The 20459-nt window shown below is 45.3% G+C and overlaps 1 protein-coding gene across 3 annotated transcripts; it reads left to right on the top strand.

The window, feature by feature from the left end:
- Positions 1 to 17892, top strand: LOC133366784 (serine protease 33-like). Of its 3 annotated transcripts, none has more exons than XM_061590269.1 (7): positions 1 to 56; positions 3013 to 3076; positions 6655 to 6681; positions 9520 to 9685; positions 11759 to 12036; positions 15790 to 15968; positions 16825 to 17892. In XM_061590269.1, exons 2-7 carry the CDS (start codon positions 3025 to 3027, stop codon positions 17059 to 17061), a joined length of 939 nt encoding a protein of 312 aa, XP_061446253.1. In that variant the 5' UTR covers positions 1 to 56; positions 3013 to 3024; the 3' UTR covers positions 17062 to 17892. The 3 variants fall into 3 exon arrangements, with proteins under 3 accessions (XP_061446253.1, XP_061446254.1, XP_061446252.1); XM_061590270.1 differs by lacking the exon at positions 1 to 56 and having other exon boundaries at positions 2924 to 3076; positions 16825 to 16884; positions 17471 to 17892; XM_061590268.1 differs by lacking the exon at positions 1 to 56 and having other exon boundaries at positions 2924 to 3076.
- Positions 17893 to 20459: the final 2567 nt, after the last annotated feature.

The raw sequence follows: 20459 nt of genomic DNA on the forward strand, positions 1-20459 counted from the left end.
CCTCGTGTATCTAGCTGAGAATTTTCTGCCCAGAGGAGCGAGCCAGTAGATCAGCAGTGAGCATTTATTTTGTTTATTTCTTAGTTTTATACCCTTCCTTTCATCATAGAACCCAAGGAGGCATACATGTGGTTCCAGGTGGTCTCCCATCCAGGCACTGACCAGACCCAGACCTACTCAGCTTCAGCAAGGCGGTGGCTTCATGTGCCTTCAGACTGTAGCCTGGGACCAGCTGTACTCCTGAAATCTGTTTTTGCCTGCAAGCCCTACCCTTCATATTATATAGAGATGTTTGAGTGGTCACTAAAAGCAGTGGGTGAAGAGTTTTTGTTTTAGTTTGGGTGGGTGAGGGGAAGCTTGCTTTATTCTTTTTCCTAAAAGTCATTTTTTGTAGCTTAGTTGAAACTGATATGCCGTTGGTCTCAGAGAAGTTAAATACAGTCCTTTTATTTATTTAATTGACTACTTGTATAAGATGGTTTTTACTAGAGTAGGATACAGAGAATCAGGGTTAGCTCCTGTGATGGGAGGATGCAGCATCTTATGTCAGAACTCACAACCAACGCGGCATTACAGATTTTTCTCTCTCCTAAATCAAAAGAATTGACAGACTTGGCTGGTCAGAGATTGAAATCTGATAATGAAGTTTCTGAATGGTCTTTGGGACCGTAGTGCACACTGAGGGCCCACGGAATCCTCTGGCATCCCAGCTTCAAAAAGAGCCAGGTGATGGACGATGGAAAACCTCTGTCTAAGACTCTGGTGAGCTGCTGCCAGCCAGAGTAGACAATACTGGACTAGATGGACTGACCTCATATAAGGCAGCTTCCTGTGCTTCTCATTTTTATTTATTGGAAACACTGATATCCCTCCTAAATTGTTGTTGTTATGTACCTTCAAGTCAATTACGACTTCTGGCAACCCTATGAATCAGTGACCTCCAATAGCATCTGTTATAAACCACCCTGTTCAGATCGTGTAAGTTCAGGTCTGTGTCTTCCTTTATGGAATCAATCTATCTCTTGTTCGGTCTTCCTCTTGAAGGAAGCATTATTGTCTTTTCTAGTGAATCATGTCTTCTCATGATGTGTCCAAAGAATGATAACCTCAGTTTCATCATTTTAGCTTCTAGTGATAGTTCTGGTTTAATTTGTTCTAACACCCAATTATTTGTCTTTTTCGCAATCCATGATATCTGCAAAGTTCTCTAACACCACGTTTCAAATGAGTTGATTTTTCTTATCCACTTTTTTTACTGTCCAACTTTCACATCCATACATAGAGCGGCAATACCATGGTCTGAATGATCCTGCTGGATCATAATAATTCTAAAATGACAAAGAAATGTAAACAGATGACATTATCCATGACAACTAGGGTTGGCCCGAGACATTTTGTTGCCTCAGGTGAAAGACAAGATGGGACCCTTTCCCAATCCACCTGCAGAAGCTGACTGAACGGACAGCTAGGGATGGATGACTCTGTCCACTTCAGCTTCTCTCATTTTCCCCAACCTTAAATTTAGTTCTCTATATTTGCACAGAAGTTTTTACAATCTTCATGAGAATTCAACTGCAATTTCGTGTGAATTTCTCCTACACATTTTGGTACGCCGTTTTGCTAAGGAAACATATACTTGCAAGCAATGTTTCCTGTTATAATGCATTTTTGTATATTATTTTCACAAATACATGCATTTTGATGCACCCATTCCCCCAATATACACATTTTTGTACACATTGGTTGGTTAGAGAACTGCATCACAACATTTGGAGAAGTCTGAATTTCGCAGGACAGCTGTGTTTCAGTTTACATGTTGGTTCAAGAAGTGTAGGTGGTTTCTCATTAAAATGCAAACAAAATTGTATTTCCCCTCTGTCTCTACTGGGAGATGAATTTTACTTCAACCGTGGGAACAGGAGCGCATCCTGAGGCAGCATGATAGTTTGGGATGGCCAGGACAGGCTGTTTAACACACACAGCTCTGATAAAGCAAAATGCCCGGGGGGCTTAGGAAGAATAGACAGGAAGCTGCTGCCCTCCCAAATCATCTGCCACCTGAGGCAGTTGTCTCACTTTGCCTAGTGATAGGGCTGGCACTGATACAACAACACAGCAATAGTGGCAGCCATGGACCTTTTACTGAAAAGCTGAAGGGTGGGGTGGGAAGAGAGAGAGAGAGAACCGTTGGGGCAGGAATCTCCAAAGGTCATGACTGGGAAAAGTTATTCCTCTTGGCACCCAACTCCATCCAGAAGATGGGGGCAATTTAACTTGGGCCTCTTAGGAAGATTTTAACGGCTGGCCAGTTTCACTGTTAGAACTGCGAAGGGGAGGGGGTGGGGAAGAGAAGAGGCCCGTCGGCCTTATCTTTTGCAATTGTATCTTTGCAATCTCTTCCACACATACCCATGAGTTGGATAAACATGAAATGAAATTTGAGCACTGGACATGGGTTTTCTGGGACCATGTGGTCCGTCGAACGCCTGGATCACAAGCCTTTTAAAGGTCAGCCCCGGCGCCTTCAATTGTGCCCAGAAACAAAGGGGTAGCCTTGTGCGGAAGAAAGAATTTCAGTGGGTGCAGAACAGCCTTTCCACTTCTCTTGAATTTCAGACAACGCCAACTGAAATTCTCCTTTCTATGCAACTGTAAAGAAACAGGAACCCTGTTCCTCGTTGCTTATGACAACCCTGCAATTGGCGCACATGCATACACACAGGGTACTCTCCAAACTCCCCAGCCAGAGAGACAACAGCAGAGATGGAAAGGGTTAAGGGCATCTCGCTTCCCCAGTGGTGAAAGTAGGCAGCTGAGCTGGCTCCCCTGGCCAGCTGAGGGTGGGTGATGAAGGAAACACCCAACAGCTTAGATGTAGCTGTTTGGCAGCCTCTTTTGTACTCAGTGATGCCAAGAGGTTGCTCTTTTGGTTTTGTATCAGTTCTGCAAAAAGTGCTTGGCTTTAGCAACTGAGCCCAACTCTTTTCTCTTTCCTTCCCTCATTGACCTCAGAGGCGGATTGCCATGCTGAGTTTCCACTGTTCCCAGATTGCACTGCTACTCCTGTCGCTGAGAGGTGAGAAGAAGTGTGTGCATGCGTGCGTGTGTGCATGTATCTAGGGATGTGGGAATAATCCTTGCTCAGTTGCTCCAGAAAGTGGCAATTGTTTTGCATCTCACCTGGGCTGCTAATTCTGATCTTCTTTGGGAAGGAATGTTCCAGGACTCCTGGGTTCTCTGGGAGGGAAGTTGGGGGGTTCAGGGAGCTAGGATACCTCGAGAAGGGCATGGGTCACAGCAAGGGGCCCTAGAAACTGGGGTTATGCATTTCCTAGAAATGTGCTCTAGCTGTTAAAACAGGAGGCATCGGCAGCAGGGACTCAGTTCCTATAAAAAGCTGGTCTGGGTGGTCATGAGGGTGCTACCAGACTGTTGCCACTTTTGAGTGCGTTCAATTACATACCAGCAAATTCAGGTTGGGCTGTTAAAATTGATTAGGTGCTTTTGCCGAACAAACCCAATTTCCTCCGAAAATTGGACTTTTTGTGATAAGGACAGTAAAATGTACTGGAAAGTGTGGGATAATGATTGTTTGATGCATGTCATATAACCTTGGCACAAACAAATCTGAATGAATGATCAATACATAGCTGCTGACCTCCGCACAAACGTTGTGCAAACAAATTAGGAGGAAAGTTTAAAAAGAGCATAACATCAGAAGAGCCCTGCTGGCTCACGCCAGCGGCCCATTTCATCCAGCATCCTGTTCTCACAGTGGCCAACCAGAGGCCTATGGAAAGACACAAAGCAGGACCTGAGCGCAATGGCACTCTCCCCGCTTGTGATATCGCGCAAGTGGTATTCACTGTCTCTGACAGTGGAGGTAGAACACAGGTTGTATGGAATGATCAGGTTGTCTGAAAGTTGGTTTGAGCAGGTAATGGGAGTCAGGATGTCCAGCTTATAAAGGTAAAGAAGTCCTGGCAGGATAGTAATGGCAAATTATATCCTCAGCAATAGGCAACACCTTATTCCCCTGCCAGGACTACTGTGCCTTTATCAGCTATGGAAAAATGGAAATGGACTGCCTTCAAGTCGATCCCGACTTATAGCTACCCTATGAATAGGGTTTTCATGGTATGTGGTATTCAGAGGGGGTATACCATTGCCTCCCTCTGAGGCTCATCCTCCCCAGCTGCGTAGAGCCTGTTCAGCTTGCCACAGCTGCACAAGCCAGCCCCTTCCTTGTCTCTGCAACTGCCAGCTGGGGGGCAACTGGGCTCCTTGGGACTATGCAGCTTGCCCACGGCTGCACAGGTGGCAGGGCACATAACCTCTGAGCCACTCCCTGTGGGGGTGATCTTTAGCTGGCCCTTTACACCCAGGAGACATGAGCAGGGATTTGAACTCACTGACTCAGGACTCCCAGCCAGGCTCTCCTCCCCACTGTGCTATAGAGCAGGCAAAAATAAAAGGGGATCATCTTTTTCTTCAGGCATGGATATGCCGTGGTGAGGAAGATTGTATCTGTCTGTAATGCACCAGAATCCTGTCAGAATACCTGTGGAAACCCCAGTATCAGGGCCGGTGCCAGGCGTGACTGGGGCCTTGAGCACCAGCCTGCCCCAGCCCCCCTGCTCCCAGCTCCTCCTACAGACCGTGCGGGACTGCTCCACCTACCTCTTCTCTCTTTCTGTGAATGATGCGCAGGTCGCTGTGGAGGCTTCTCTAAGGGGCTGATACCCCCGCCACCATCTTTGCTGATGGAATGCATGTGCCCTACACTGCATCTGCGCACATGCCTGACATCAATCAAAGTGGCAGTAGGGTCATCAGCCCCTTAGAGAAGCCTCTGCTGCAATTTTGTTTGATGGCAGCTGTGCGTGCAGCACGCAGGGCATTCACAAAAAGGGAGGAGAGGTAGGTGGAGCGGGTGGGTGCTGTGGGCTGCACAGTCGGGGGGGGGCTGGAAGCTCCATCTCTGCGATCTGCAGCAGGGTCAGGAGTCGATCCTGCCAAGGATCATGGAAGGGGAGCGCTACCCCCACACCCTAAGGAGGGGCCCTTCAGGGGCCCTTGGACAGGGCCCAACCTGGCTGCACTTTGGCGCCAGCCCTGCCCAGCATGTAAGATTGGGAGGGTGTTTGCGTCTGAGTTAGAGATAGACAAATAGTTTCTCTCTGTTTCCCATTTTTCTAGTCTTCAGTTCAGTTCTCCAAATTTCTGCCTTAGTTTATGTGATTTTTTTAAAATAAAAAGAGATCTCATGAAAATTCATCAGCATTTTAGTGCAACTAACTGACACATTTTTGTTTGCTATTTCCCCTAATATAATTCAGTATTATATGTTATTTTCACAAATGTATGCATTTTTGTCCACATTATTTAGATGGAGAACTGCATCATAAAATGTGGAGAAGTGTGAATTTCGAAGGATAGCTGTGTTTTAGTTTGCATATTGCTTTGGAAAGTACGAATTAAGTAGGGTCGCATTAAAATCCTAGCTGAAATGAATTTCTCCCTCATCTCTAGTGTGAGTGAGTGTTATAAGGTCAGAATCTGGGAAGCTTGATGTTCCTCCCCCGCTTTGGGCATTGTTTTAGATTGAAAGGCAAGCTATAAAATGCCTAAATATATGTCGTAACATTTTTGGATTCCCTTGTATAGTATAATTATTTGCCTCAGCTGGACCAAAACAGTTTCTGCCTCTGTAGGCCCCATTGGAGGTTTGAGTTACTTCTGTATTCTCTTTAGATAATGACATAGACTGGCCGCATATGTGTTCCAGTCATGACAAAGAAGCAAAATTTCTAGATATTCTAAATGACTATTCCCTAGACCAGTTGGTCATGGAACCGACCAGAGGGATGGCAACCAATTAAACATACATGTAAATGGCCAATTGCCAAGAAAATCCAACACGGTCAGTTTTGACTTCAAGAGAGGAAACTTCACAAAAATGAGGGGATTGGTGAAAAGAAAGCTGAAAAACAAAGTCCAGAGGGTCACATCACTCGAAAATGCTTGGAAGTTGTTTAAAAAGGGCAAGGAAGAATTTTAGAAGACTCTTCTCAGTAGCTAACACACTTCTCTTTCATGCTGATTGGCTCATAAGATGCTGGAGACATAGGGACCCTGCTCTGCAAAATGTAACAGGTCTAAGACCCCTCCCCAAGACCCCAGATGATTACAACCCTGTTTAGAGTACTGGACCAAAACTTGGGAGACCAGGGTTCAAATCCCCACTCAGCTGTGAAGTTCACTGTGTAATGATGGGCCAGTCAGTATCTCTCAGCCTAACCTACCTAACAAGGTTGTTGTGGGGATAAAACTTAGAGGGAAAGAAGCATGTATGCCACCTTGAGCTCCTTGGATGAAAGGTGAGATATAAATGTAATAATAAATAAAACCCTAAGAGACATCCATTGTAGTGTTGGAGAAGAAATCTCTTGATGTTCCTCGGCGACTGTGAATGGTCTGCTGCACCCCAGGCACAGCAGGATTTCACCACTGACCAGGCCTGGGAATTCCAGAGAGTTTCTATAAAATGTCATTGGCTAGTCAGAATTTGGACAAAACTGTTCAGTCTAATCTCCATCTTCTAATGCCAACAGCCTCCCATTGTTCTGACTCCATCTCATTTTGTCTTTGCAGGTGCCAAAAACACTTCCAGTCAGAGAGGTGAGAGAGGATATCTGGCAAGGGATAGCCAGAGATCCCCATAACAGAGTGGGCTCCTTTATAACACAGTTGCTTCTCTTTCCCAGGGCTCTGAGAACGCCTTGCTATTTAACAACCTGACTCCCCTCTTTCCTGCTGCAACTCTCTGTGTCTTTGTCCTTCTTACAAAAAAAAAAAAAAACTATAAAAAGAAAATTTGGGTGGGCTCACCAGTTTGAAGATGGAGATATTTCCATGGCCTCTGCGAAGTTGCAGGAGGACAATAAGCCGGTTATTAGGCTGGATGCTTCCACGTGAGAATTTATTGTGGACTTGCTTGAAAGTTTTGTGCAGTCCTCAAAACTCCTTCCAGTGTTATTTTCTAATTTAATTTGGATTTATGGTTTCCATGGAAAATCCAATAAGTACCCCCCCTCAATGCATTTGAGGTTCCTAAAGAGGCAGTGATCACAAGGTGGTTCTCTGATAACTCTGTGTATCCTTATGGTACATACTCTACATTCAAGTGTGCAATATGCAGATGCCTTCATCCACCAATTAATTCATCAGGACACTAATACTTCTACATTTCTTCATCCAGTTTTTCCTGTTCATTTACCCTCTCCTCCCCATGCATGCATATTTTCTCCCTCCCTCTCCCTCAATCTCTAATGCCAACCATTGATAGATCCATTGATCTATTCTTCTGATACGTGGACGATACCCCTGTTGACCCAGTGTATGGGGTGCTGCAGGAGTAGTCAATGTGGTGCCTTCCAGATGTTGGATTACAACTTCCATCAACCCAAGCCACCCAGTATGGCCAATAGTCAGGGAAGCTGGGAATTGTAATCCAACAACATTTGGAGAGCACTGTGTTCGCTACCTGATATGGTGTATGACTTTGCAAACCTATTTTAAAACAATTTGAGTTGACATGGAAATATCACATATCCAGTTTTTAGATCCCATAGGTTGGTGTTTGTGTCATCTGAAATAGAAAGTGAACGTGCTAAACCGTTGCCTGACCGCGATAACGGACTGGATGGGGGCTAATAAACTGAAGCTCAATCCAGACAAGACCGAGACGCTGCTAGTGAGTGCCTTCACTGCCCAGATGGAGGATGTTCATCCTGTTCTTGATGGGGTTACACTCCCCTTGAAGGAACAGGTTCGTAGCTTGGGAGTTATTTTCGATCCTTCCTTGTCTCTCGAGGCCCAGGTGGCCTCGGTGGCACGGAACGCTTTCTACCATCTTCGATTGGTAGCCCAGCTACGTCCCTATCTGGACAGTGATGACCTCGCCTCAGTTGTTCACGCTCTGGTAACTTCTAGGTTGGACTACTGCAATGCGCTCTATGTTGGGCTGCCCTTGAAGATAGTTCGGAAACTACAGTTAGTCCAGAATGCAGCGGCCAGACTATTGACGCGGACCAGACGGTCCACTCATATAACACCTGTTCTGGCCCGTCTGCACTGGCTTCCTATTTGTTTCCGGGCTAAATTCAAAGTGCTGGTTTTGACCTATAAAGCCCTACACGGCATGGGACCGCAATACCTGGTGGAACGCCTCTCCCAATACGAAACTACCCGTACACTGCGCTCGACATCTAAGGCCCTCCTCCGAGTGCCATCACATCGAGAAGCTTGGAGGGCGGTGACTAGATCCAGGGCCTTTTCGGTGGTGGCCCCCGAATTGTGGAATAGTCTCCCCGATGAGGTACGCCTGGCGCCGACGCTGCTATCTTTTCGGCGCCAGGTGAAAACCTTTTTATACTCCCAGGCATTTTAAAAATTTTAAAAATTTTAAATATTCTTTTTAAAGAAACTGTTTTGTAGTGTATTTTAAAACAGTGTTTCATTGCTGGTATGTTCTGATGTTGTTTGGTTTCTGTTCTTTGTTTGTTTTGCTTTTTGATTTTCTTATATTTGTTCTATTTATATATTTTCTTGTTTATCTTCTATGTACACCGCCCAGAGAGCCTTTTTGGCTTAGGGCGGTATATAAATTAAATAAAATAAATAAAATAAATAAATAAAAAATGTGATCTGCCTATCCAATCAGTGAACTGAATATTCTGTGCTAACTGGCCATCTCCTCCCCCCCTTAGGAACATGGGAAGTTGCCTTATAGCAAGTCAGACTATTGGCCCATCTAGCTTATTATTATTGGCACAGACTGGCAGTGGCTGTCCAGGGTTTGCAGCAGAAGCCCTTCTCAGCTGTACCTGGAGATGCCAGGCATTGAACCTGGTACCTTTTGCATGCAAATCATGTGCTCTACCACTGAACTATGGCTGCCTCTTTAATGCCTCCAGTGGTGGTGGGCTATCCAACGCTGGAGCCATTTGGCAGCTAGACAGCCACGTGTCTGGCATGCTTTAACTCGGATTCCTGCATTGAGCAGGGGGTTGGACTTGATGGCCTTATAGGCCCCTTCCAACTCTACTGTTTTATGATTCTGTGATTCTAATCCCTCTCACTAACCTTGGCTTTTTTGTGTTCCCACAGAGAAACACGAAATCCTTTGGCTTAGTGTGTGCGTGTGCACACGTGTACCTAAGAACATAAGAACAGCTCTGCAGATCAGGGCAAAGGTCCATCTAGCCCTGCATCTTGTTCTCACAGTGGCCAACCAGATGCTGGTGGGAAGCCGGCAAGGAGAACCTGAGTGCAGGTCCCATAACAGAGCCCCCCCTCAAATACAACCCTGCCCTTTGAAGATAAAAAAAGTAGATGCAGCATTTTGGGTGGCTTGCAATTGCTACGGAATGGCAATGAAACCACGCAGAGGGCGCTATTCACCAATGTCTCCTCTGCTCTGTCCCATATCTTATGCCTCTCCTGGTTCCTTTGCAGACTGTGGCTGGCCCCAAATGTTCTCCCCTCGGATCATAGGGGGGAAGAAGGCTGATGAAGGGGAATGGCCGTGGCAAGCCAGCATACGAAAGAACAGGATTCACATGTGTGGTGGAAGCCTGATTTCATCCCAGTGGGTGGTGACGGCTGCTCACTGCTTTGAAGGGTGAGAGGGAAAGATCAGATCGAGAATACCACTTGGCTCTCTTCAAAGTGAATGTTGACTGCAGTGCACCACTAGAGGGCGATAGAAGGACAGCGTCAGGGAGCCGGATCGGTGTAATTCAGCAAGGGACCAATTCCACGTTGCTAATTCCACAAGTGGCATAATTCATACACGGTTGTCAGACTTAATCTTTACATGTCTGATTTAGGAATGTCTTATAGGATGGCTAGGGTGATCTTCCTTTATCTCAGTGACTGAGAGTGGGTACTTTATTACCAGTGGAGGCTGGTCCATGAGGGCGAATGGGATCCTGTCCCACCAACTTCGGTTTGCCCTCAGCCAGCCCCCACCTGCCTGCCTTCTTGAGTACAGCCAGACCAGGGGGTAGCCCTGCCTGGCAGCTTCCTCCTCCTTAGTCTCAGTGTTGCCCGTATAGAACTCAGCAGGGAGGAGCGTGGGGACAAGACTAAAATGAGTTGGCTCTGCCTGCTGTTGGCTCTGCCTGCCGTTGGCTATGGCTCCACCTGCTGTTGGCCTCCCTGCCTTCTACCCTACCAGTCCCAATGGGCACCAACCAACATTGTTTATTACTGAGATAATGTCTGTGCATTGAACAGTCAAGATGATGATGTTGTTGCTATTAAATATTTGTCACATTAGCCAGACCAGCAGTTAAATCAGTATTTCCTTGCTTTTTTGTGTTTAGATGGTCTTAGCCTTCTGGCTGTGTAGTGGTACAGAGCATGTGCTATATGCCAGGAAGTCTCCAGACCAAATCTCAGCTCAGCTGTAACCTGATGGACATGCGAACTACTACCCCAGCCTAGCTTTTGTACCTTGGGAAAATAAAACTGGCCTACCTTAGAAGATCATTGTAGATGTTATTGGGAGAATGTATTATCCAAACCACTATATAAGTATTAAATTCTATCAACGCACTGATAAAAATAGTTTATCAACACCATAACAATTTCATGGTTATTTTATCACTGAATTAACACAATTTATTAGTTTTAGGGAAAATTTCTAAGCATGCTTCTGAAGCAGTAAATCCAAGTGAAATCAGTGAGACTTACTTTTAAGTAAACTCAGCTGGGATCAGGCAGTTATATTTTTTTTTAAATGGTGAAATCCTGTATATGTCTTTTCAGAAGAAAGTTCCACTGGGCTTACTCAGGGCTGGCTCAAGGCATTTTGGTGCCTAAGGCAGAATAGCAAATGCCCCCCCCCTTCTCCAAGTCGGTAGGCCAAGTTATTTTGGCACATGGGGAAGCAAATGCCCCAGAAAATACTCTCTGTGGGAGTAAAAACACAACGATAATAAATTACACAACTATTAGGGAAGGACGAATCTATCAATTTTGGTTTCTCTCATTTTCTCATTTTTCCGGTTTTCAGTTCTCCACATTCCCACATGATTTGTGAATTTTATTTTTAAAAGTCCTCATCACTTTAGTGTGAATCTCTCCTAATATACAATTTTTGTATGCACTTTTGCCTAATATACACATTTATGCCAAGCAATTTCCCACAAAATAGTGCATATATAATGTTATGTTCACTTAATGTTTTGTGCACCTTTTACTGTAATGTATGCATTTTGTACACAGTATTTGGCTAGAGGACTGCATTGCAAAATTCAGAGAAGGGTGAATGTCAAAGGATGGCTGTGTTTCAGTTCACGTGTTGATTCAGAAAGCGCAAATTAGGCTGGTTCGTGTTTAAATGGGAACTGAACTCAATTTGTTCCCCATCCCTAATAGCTATCAATTGCTACCTCTTTATTACAGCTAAAATCAGGTGCCTGAGGCCGCTGCCTATTTCTACCTAATGGTAGGAACAGCCCTACTCCTTGCTGAGTTGGTATAGGACTGCGGAATTAGTGGTCAAAGTGACTGACAATTATTTACCCATTTTAGCCACCTAACAATCCTATGAGGGAGATTAAGATGAGAGATGGTGTCTTCCATTAGGTCGTTCATTTCACTTTCATTGGGGCTGAGAAAGGATTTGAATTCAGGCCTTCCAACTGCAGGATGATGCTTACAGCAACTTATACCTTGTTCCCCACAGACGACTGAATCTACCTGAGTTCCGTGTAAACTTGGGAGAATATGAGCTTCCCAAACCTGCGCCCACCATGGTCTCGTCTGCCGTCAGCCAGATCATAGTACACCCCTCTTATGCCGGAGAAGGACTTAGTGCCGACATTGCCCTGATGCAGCTGAAGGAGGCAGTCAATTTCTCCCGAACCATCTTGCCTGTCTGCCTTCCAAGTACATCTGACCCGGACACTTTCCCTGTAGGGATGGTGTGTTGGGTTACTGGCTGGGGCCTCATCTCTGCAGATGGTAAGAATGGGCTGAGGCCAACTCAGTTCTACTCTGAATCAACCTGGTGACATTAATGGACCTAAGATCATGATGGCCATTCACAGGGCCAGCACCAAAGAGTGGCCAGGTCAGGTCCTGGCCAAGGGCTCCTGAAAGGCCCCTCGTTAGGGTGAGAGAGCAGCTCTCTCCTTCCATGATCTGCGGCAGGGTCCCTGCCATGGATCACAGGGATGAAGCTTCCATGCCTTCTGCCTGTTTGCTCGCTCCACCTACCTCTCTCATGTCTTCCGCTGCTGTGTGTGCTGCGTGCACAGGGCTGCCATCAACCAAGATGGCGGTGGAGGCTTCTTTAAGGGACTGATGCCTCTTGGTTGATGGCAGGCATGTGCACGCACGTAGCGTACCGCTCATGCGTGCCATCAACCAATATGGCGGTGGGGGCATTAGCCCCTTAGAGAAGCCTCCGCCGCCATCTTGGTTGATGGCAGCCCTGTGCACACAGTGTGCACAGCAGAAGAAGACAGGAGAGAGGTAGGTGGAACAGGCAGGAGCTGAGCACCCAGACAGGCTGGTGCCCAAGGGTCCAGTCATGGCTGGCGCCGGCCCTACCCATTCGTTTGTGGTCTATACCATGGTTAGGTGAATCTGGCAGTCACAGATCCACAGGTCTATCTTGGTTTTGGAAGGAAGTTGAGGGTCACCTGAAAGGGCTACAAAACCTGGACTCCTGGGTTCTAGAGAAGCAATTTGGAATTGCTATCCTGATTTTGAGGAGTGATGGGCAGACTCTCCTCATCTCAGTTTGGAATGGGCTCATTATTTAGAAGTTTTCTTGGGGAACTCTGCATGTGCAGAAGATCATTTATGCTGGAGATCTTCAGGAAATGATGCCAAATTTGAAACGATTTCCAATCATTATGAGCAAGACGCTTTTGCTTTCCAAAATACGTAATTTTGAACTTTTGAGACTCTTAAAGGCCAAGAGAAGGTATGTAACTTAATGTTTATTTCTTTTTTCAATTTTAATTTTCGTATTGGTATTGATATACAAAATTAAATCCAGATATTCCAGACTTTCCACAGACCATATAAACTATTCCAAAGAAGAAGCAAAAGAAATTCTTAATAGAGACATAAATAACTTGCACACTTGATTTCCTATTTCCAGTCCACTTTAAAGTAAGATCTAGATAAATGAAAAACTGTACTGTATATTTTGAAACACAGATCTGCTTTGGCAATACTCAATAAAAGGGTGATCAGGTTTCTTTAAATTTGGCCCATCCCTGTTTTCATTCTCTTGTTTTTATATAGTGTGTTAAGAGTGTATTCCCACAGTTTGCCCAGTCAGCCCCTTATTCAAGGCATTACACATGGGTTTTTTTTTTGCATACAGTACTCTGGCTCCCATAATCGTGTCTGCAACTAAGCTCTTTATGTGCTTGCTTAAGAAAACCATCTATTATACGGCAGTCAGAAGGTAAGAAAAGAAGGTCAAAATCAGGGGTGAGGAACCTCAGGCCCAGGGACCAAATGCGGCCATCTTTTATATGGCTCTCGGGACTCTCCCCCCAGCCACACACCCCTATCTTCAGGACACAGCCCTCATCAGCCCTGCTCCATGCCCTCCTCAGGTGCTTTTGCTGGGCTGGAAAATATATTTGAACTGTGACAATGCCTCTTACCTGCTTGGTGGGGGATGGAGAGAGGTATGCGTGTATAGTTTACCACTGTACAAATGTAAGAGTCACACCCGTTGCTCTGCTCACTTTGCTCTCTGGCCCCACCTGTATGGTAGCTTAGGCTGAGAGGCAGTGATTGGCCTAAGGTAACCCACTGAATATCATGGCTGAGTGGGGATTCAAACCTTGGTTTCCCAAGTCATAGTCCAACACTCTAACCATTACGTCAGACTGGCTGTCAAGGTCTAAACTGGGGTGAGGAACCTTAGGCCAGCCCCTGTTCTCAATGGATTATGTATCCCGTTAATCTCTCTATATGGACAGGTTCGTGCAACCACTTCTGTGCTGGATCCTTGCCCTTCTTGGCTAATAAAAGCTAGCAGGGATGGAACAGCCGGCTGGGCCAGGGAAGTGATTAATGCCTCTCTGTGAGAGGAGGTGGTCCCTGACTGCCTGAAAGAGGCGGTAGTGAGACCACTCCTGAAGAAAACATCCCTGGACCCAGAAAATCTTAATAACTATAGGCCGGTAGCAAATGTTCCAGTCCTGGGCAAGGTCCTGGAATGAGTGGTTGCAGGCCAGCTCCAGACACTCTTGGATGAGACCGATTATCTGGATCCATTTCAGTCGTGTTTCAGGCCTGGTTTTGGCACAGAAACAGCCTTGGTTGCCCTGTATGATGACCTTTGTGAGGAGAGAGACAGGGGGAGTGTGACTCTGTTGATTCTCCTTGATCTCTCAGCAGCTTTCGATACCATCGACCATGGTATCCTTCTGGGGAGACTGGCTGAGTTGGGAGTGGGAGGTACTGCATTGCAGTGGTTCCACTCCTACTTGGTAGGTCGCCTCCAGAAGGTGGTACTTGGGGAACATTGCTCGGCACCCTGGACTCTCCAGTATGGGGTTCCGCACGGGTCAGTTCTGTCCCCCATGCTGTTCAACATCTACATGAAACCGTTGGGTGCGGTCATCCGGAGCTTTGGAGTGTGTTGCCATCAGTATGCTGATGACACGCAGCTCTATTTCTCCTTTTCATCTTCTTCAGGTGAGGCTGTCAATGTGCTGAACCGGTGCCTGGCTGTGACAATGGACTGGATGAGGGCTAATAAACTGAGGCTCAATCCAGACAAGACTGAGATGCTGCTAGTGGGTGGTTCTTCTGACCAGATGATGGATGTCCAACCTGTTCTGGATGGGGTTGCACTCCCCCTGATGGAGCAGGTTTGTAGCTTGGGGGTTCTCCTAGAACCATCTCTGTCACTTGAGGCTCAGGTAGCCTCGGTGGCACTGAGTGCCTTCTACCAGCTTCGGTTGGTGGCCCAACTACGTCCCTATCTGGACAGGGATAACCTGGCTTCAGTTGTCCATGATCTGGTAACCTCCAAATTAGATTACTGCAATGCACTCTACATGGGGCTGCCTTTGAAGATGGTTCGGAAACTGCAGCTTGTGCAAAATGCAGTGGCCAGATTGGTAACAGGGACCAGACGGTCCAAACATATAAAACCGATTCTGGCCTGCTGGAATTGGCGCCTGTATGTTTCCGAGCTCAATTCAAGGTGCTGGTTTTGACCTATAAAGCCTTACACGGCTTGGGACCACAATACTTGATGGAACGCCTCTCCCGATACGAACCCACCCGTACACTATGTTCAAGATCAAAGGCCCTCCTCCGGGTGCCTACTCCAAGGGAAGCTCGGAGGATGGCAACAAGGGAAACAGCCTTCTCAGTTGTGGCCCCCAAATTATGGAATGATTTGTGTGACGAGGTGCGCCTGGCGCCAACACTGTTATCTTTTTGGCACCAGGTCAAGACTTTCCTCTTCTCCCAGGCACTTTAGCATGTGTTTTAAATTGTTTTTATATTGTTTTAAATTTTAAAATTGTGTTTTAAATTGTTTTTAAAATATGTGTTTTAAATTGTATATTTGTTTTAATGTTTTTGATTGCTGTAAACCGCCCAGAGAGCTTCGGCTATGGGGTGGTATACAAGTGTAATAAAATAAATAAATGAATAAATGAATAAATAAATATGTTAAGTGACATTGAGTCTGTGGCTGATCTCAGTGCCCTGCTTTTCTTGTCGCAGGCTACTTCATTGCTCGGTCCTTGCAGGAGCTGGAAGTGCCAATCCTGGGCGTTGAGGAATGTGACCAAATGTTTCATGAGGACTCCAATGGCACGGAGACGGTCCCTCAGGGCCACCGGTTGATCTACAAAGACATGATCTGTGCTGGGTACCCAGATGGAAAGAAGGACACTTGCCAAGTAATCGTGGATCAGAGTAGGAGATTAAGGGCAACAGATATTCAGGAAGAAAGCCGTTCAGAGTCTAGGATTATGGAATGGTTGTGGATTAGGACTGATCAGGGTAGAACCAGAACCTGACTTTAGTACTATGGCCCAGTCTTCGAACATAAGGATGCTGAGAAACTAGATTGTTGGGGCACTTCCAGATGGTTGCTATTTTCAGGTGGGATTCAGTCACATACTGACAAATTGAGATTATGCAATTATAGGTGAGTGAGAGATCTTGCACAACAAACAAACTTCCCCCAAAGATGGGATTTTTTGAGAAGAGTGGGATAACCATTGCTTGACACAAGGTAGGTCACATTCACACCGTGCATTTAAAGTACATTGAATGCATAGTTAAAGCACGTGATTTCCCCCATAGAATCCTAGGAACTGTAGATTGTTAAGGCTGCTGAGAACTGTAGTGCTGTGAGGGGTAAACTACAGCTCCTGGGATTCTTTGGGGGAAGCCATGTGCTTTAAATATGCACCCATTTCCTTTAAATGTATGGTGTGGATGCGACCATAGTATAACCCCCCTGCAAACAAATCTGAATGGAGGTTCATTAAATAGCCAAGGTTGTGTAATCTCCCTGAAAACAAATCAGGACAAATGCTCAATAAACAGGTTGTCTGGAAGCACCCATGGTTTCTGAAAGATGTTTACATTAGGTGAGGTCTTGGAGCCTCTCAATGCAAGAGAGACAATGGGTGCTTCCAGAGGAGGGTTTAATATTGTAAACAGGTCATTCAGATAGTGTGAGTGGGCTAATAATTAAATGGTCAAAGAATCTGATCTCTCTCTCTCTTTCTCTCTCTCTCCTCCCAGGGTGACTCTGGGGGGCCCTTGGTCTGCAAGCAGAATGGCATTTGGTTCCTGGCTGGAGTGGTGAGTTTTGGGTTGGACTGTGCAAAGCCCAAGCGACCTGGAATCCACACACGGGTGACCTCTTACCTGGATTGGATTCAACACACCATGTCAGAGAAAGCAGCCCACGGTGGTAGTGCCCATCTCTTGAGTGCCAGTTCTGTCACCCTCTTGCTTTATGTCTTCTCCTGGGCTTGACCAACAGCCTTTGGTGACCCATGTTGCCTCCACCCACTGGGTTTCAGAATAGCCACCTTGTGTCAACATGCAGGTTGGCTCGACCAGCTTAGAATGAACCAAACCTGGTCTTTGTAGGTTGAGCTTGAGTAGGGGACATTAAGTACATAAGAAGAGTCCTGCTGGATCAGACCAAAGGGCCATCTAGTCCAGCACCCTGTTCTCATAGTGGCCAACCAGATGCCTATAGGAAACCAGGAAGTAGGACATGAATGCAACAGCAATTCTCCCCACGTATGATTCCCAGCAACTGGTATTTAGAGGCATACTATGTCTGAATATCTTAAATAGCTTTTAAAAAACATTTTAATGAGCTTTTCCACCATCTGAAAGATTGGCACATTGCCATCTTTATCCCCGTTTTTTTCAGGTGAAGAGCAACAAAGTTGAACTGAAAGAGAAATGCATGGCAACAGAAACAAAAACAAGGAACTTGAGCTGATTTTTTTTTAAAGAAATAAACAGAACAAGTGGATCCTGTTCAGTAGCAGTTGGTGGGTGGTGCAGGAAGGGGAAAAATTCAGCAATATGTAATAAAGTGTCATTTTTACTTGGGATGAAAATATCCACACAACTTTGGCATTGATCTATCAAGCTGCAAATTCGTAGGACAGTGTAACGAAACCACTTGTTGGGAACTAGTATTAAATGTGTCACAGGTTGGAAGGAGTTAATGGAATGCCTAGGAGTATGAGTGATGCAAGACTGCCAGGTGGGAGGGGGTGTGTGAGTGAGAGTTCTAAGAGAGGTTTGAATGAAAGACGGTTGGTTTGGAGAGTGAGGAGTTCTTGTTGTTGGGATTTGGAGGGGAAGGAGGGAGGTTGTGTTGTGGGAGTGAGCTGGGTGAAAAAGGGTGAATTACATATTAGTTAGAGGGGTAGGACAGGTAGGGAAGATAGGGATTATACATCAATATACTATTTAACGTCTTGTATTTAATGAAGTTATTTTGTTCATTCAATTCCTGCGTGTCTGCCTGGTCACACGTGCTATCATTTCAGGGTCCTATTCAGTTCCTATACCTACATGCTGTTGGGCTAACAGGACACCCCAGTGGTCACCTTTTGGATGGGACAAAAGGTGGAAGGGCTGAAGCTTGTGGTGCAGACAGCATATCTGACCCAGGCTGAGGCAAATGTCCTGCCGGGTGGGGATTTCCTGATCCAAGTGCAGGGTGTCAGGAGGGATAGTCCCTGGTGAAGGGCGGGTTTGCGTCAGACAGCGATTGTGAGATGATCTAGAATGCATCTCATGTGAACTTATACAATGACTAGGAAATACATTAAACCATAAGAAGAGCCTGCTGGATCAGGCCAATGGCCCATCTAGTCCAGCATCCTGGTCTCACAGTGGCCAACCAGATGCTTATGGGAAGCCTATAAGCAGGACCAGAGCACAAGAGCACTTTCCCCTCCTGCAGTTTCCAGCAACTGGTATTCAGAAGTATGCTGCCTCCAAACACGGAGGAAGAGCATAGCCATCATGAGTAGTAGCCACTGATAGCCTTAACCTCCATGAATTTGTCTAAACCTCTTTTAAAGCCATTCAAGTTGGCGGCCACCACTGCCTCCTGTGGAAGTGAGTTCCATAGTATAACTATGTGGATGATGTAGTTCTTTTGTCTGTCCTGAAACTTCCAATATTCAGCTTCGTTGGATGTCCACAACGTCTAGTGGTATGAGGGAGAAAAGCTTTTCTCTATCTACTTTCTCCATGCCATGCACATTTCTATCATGTCACCTCTTACTCTCCTTTTCTCTAAACTAAAAAGCCCCAAATACTGCAGCCTTTCCTCATAGGGGAGCTGCTCCATCGCCTTGATCATTTTGGTAGCCCTTTTCTGAACCTTTTCCAGCTCTACAATATCTACAATACCAGAACTGTGCACAGTATTCCAAATGCAGTGGAACCACAGATATGTATAATGGCATTATATTGGCAATTTTGTTTTCAATTCCTTTCTTAATAATCCCTGGCATGGAGTTTGCCTTTTTCACAGCTGCTGCGCACTGGGTCGACATTTTCACTGAGCTATCCATGATGACCCCAAGGTCTGGTTCCTGGTCAGTCACTGCCACTTCAGACCTTATGAGTGTATATATGAAATTAAGATATATTTTTGTCCCAACATGCAACACTTTTGTTTATATTGATTTGATTTGCCAATTTACCACCCATTCTTTCAGTTTGGAGACGTCCTTTTGGAGCTCTTTGCAATCCCTTTTTGTTTTAACCAGAGCTTGGAAAAGTTACTTTTTTGAACGACAACTCCCATCAGCCCAATCCAGTGGCCATGCTGGCTGGGGCTGATGGGAGTTGTAGTTCAAAAAAGTAACTTTTCCAAGCTCTGGTTTTAACGACCCTGAACAATTTAGTATCATCTGCAAACATTGCCACCTCAAAAGCACAGGTCCCAATACTGACCCTTAGAGGACCCCACTTTCTACATCTATCTTGGGAGAACTGTTCCTACTCTCTCCTTCCTGCTACTTAACCAATTCCTGATACACAAGAAGGCCTATCCTCTTATTTCATGACTGCATTTATTGTTTGTTGAATTTATATCCCGTTCTTCCTCCTAATGAGCTGTCCACTGAGCTCAAAGCTAGTATGGAGATTATACAATGCCCACTGTTTATTGAGCATTCATCCTAATTTGTTTGTGTGGAGGTTATACAACTTCCCATCATTCATTGGTTATCCCACACTTTCTACAGCATTTTCCTGTCCCTTTCCTTACTCAAAAAAGACAGATTTTTTAAAAAAGGGGGCTTGTTGCACCAGAGTGGTTCAATCCCCTTTAACTTCTCAAACTTAAATTTGATGGCATGTGACTAATTCCTCCTTGCCCTTCTTTATACTTCATTGTGATGTTACAAGAAAACTGCTATGCACTGTGACTATACATTAAAATGGTGTTAAAAAGTTCCAAAATAAGGTACTTCCTGAAAGGCACAGATAAATAATATTGTTTTGACTGAAAAACTGCTAGGAAGCTGGTCCAGCTACTCATTTGGCTCAGCCTTTCATAATCCTAGGTATGAACCTGAGCAATCAGCAAGAAAGAGTGCATTGAGTGTGTGAGCATACAAAGAGTACAAGCGCTAAAACATTAATAAATATAACAATATATTGATGATGGAAAGACAATAGTACACAAAAATCACCTAACATACCACAAATACATGTGGACACTGTCAAAGAAATTAAATTTACAGATCACATGTTGCAAGTGTTGAAATTCAATTCAATTCACAGATCATGTGTCCCAAGAGTCTGCACATGTCCCAAGTGCTGAATTTATTCTCCACTTCTTGGCACATCATTTAAAATATCTCCAGTGATTTGCCTTTAAAAAC

This window comes from Rhineura floridana, chromosome 11, assembly GCF_030035675.1.
Source record: "Rhineura floridana isolate rRhiFlo1 chromosome 11, rRhiFlo1.hap2, whole genome shotgun sequence".
NCBI classification, from domain to species: domain Eukaryota; kingdom Metazoa; phylum Chordata; class Lepidosauria; order Squamata; family Rhineuridae; genus Rhineura; species Rhineura floridana.

Excerpts from the sequence above, each read along its gene's own strand:
- LOC133366784 (XM_061590269.1), top strand. The coding sequence starts at position 3,025 with ATGCTGAGTTTCCACTGTTCCCAGATTGCACTGCTACTCCTGTCGCTG. Across the intron at positions 3,077-6,654 it reads GCTACTCCTGTCGCTGAGAG|GTGCCAAAAACACTTCCAGT; the intron begins GTGAGAAGAAGT and ends TTGTCTTTGCAG. Across the intron at positions 15,969-16,824 it reads GAAAGAAGGACACTTGCCAA|GGTGACTCTGGGGGGCCCTT; the intron begins GTAATCGTGGAT and ends CTCTCCTCCCAG.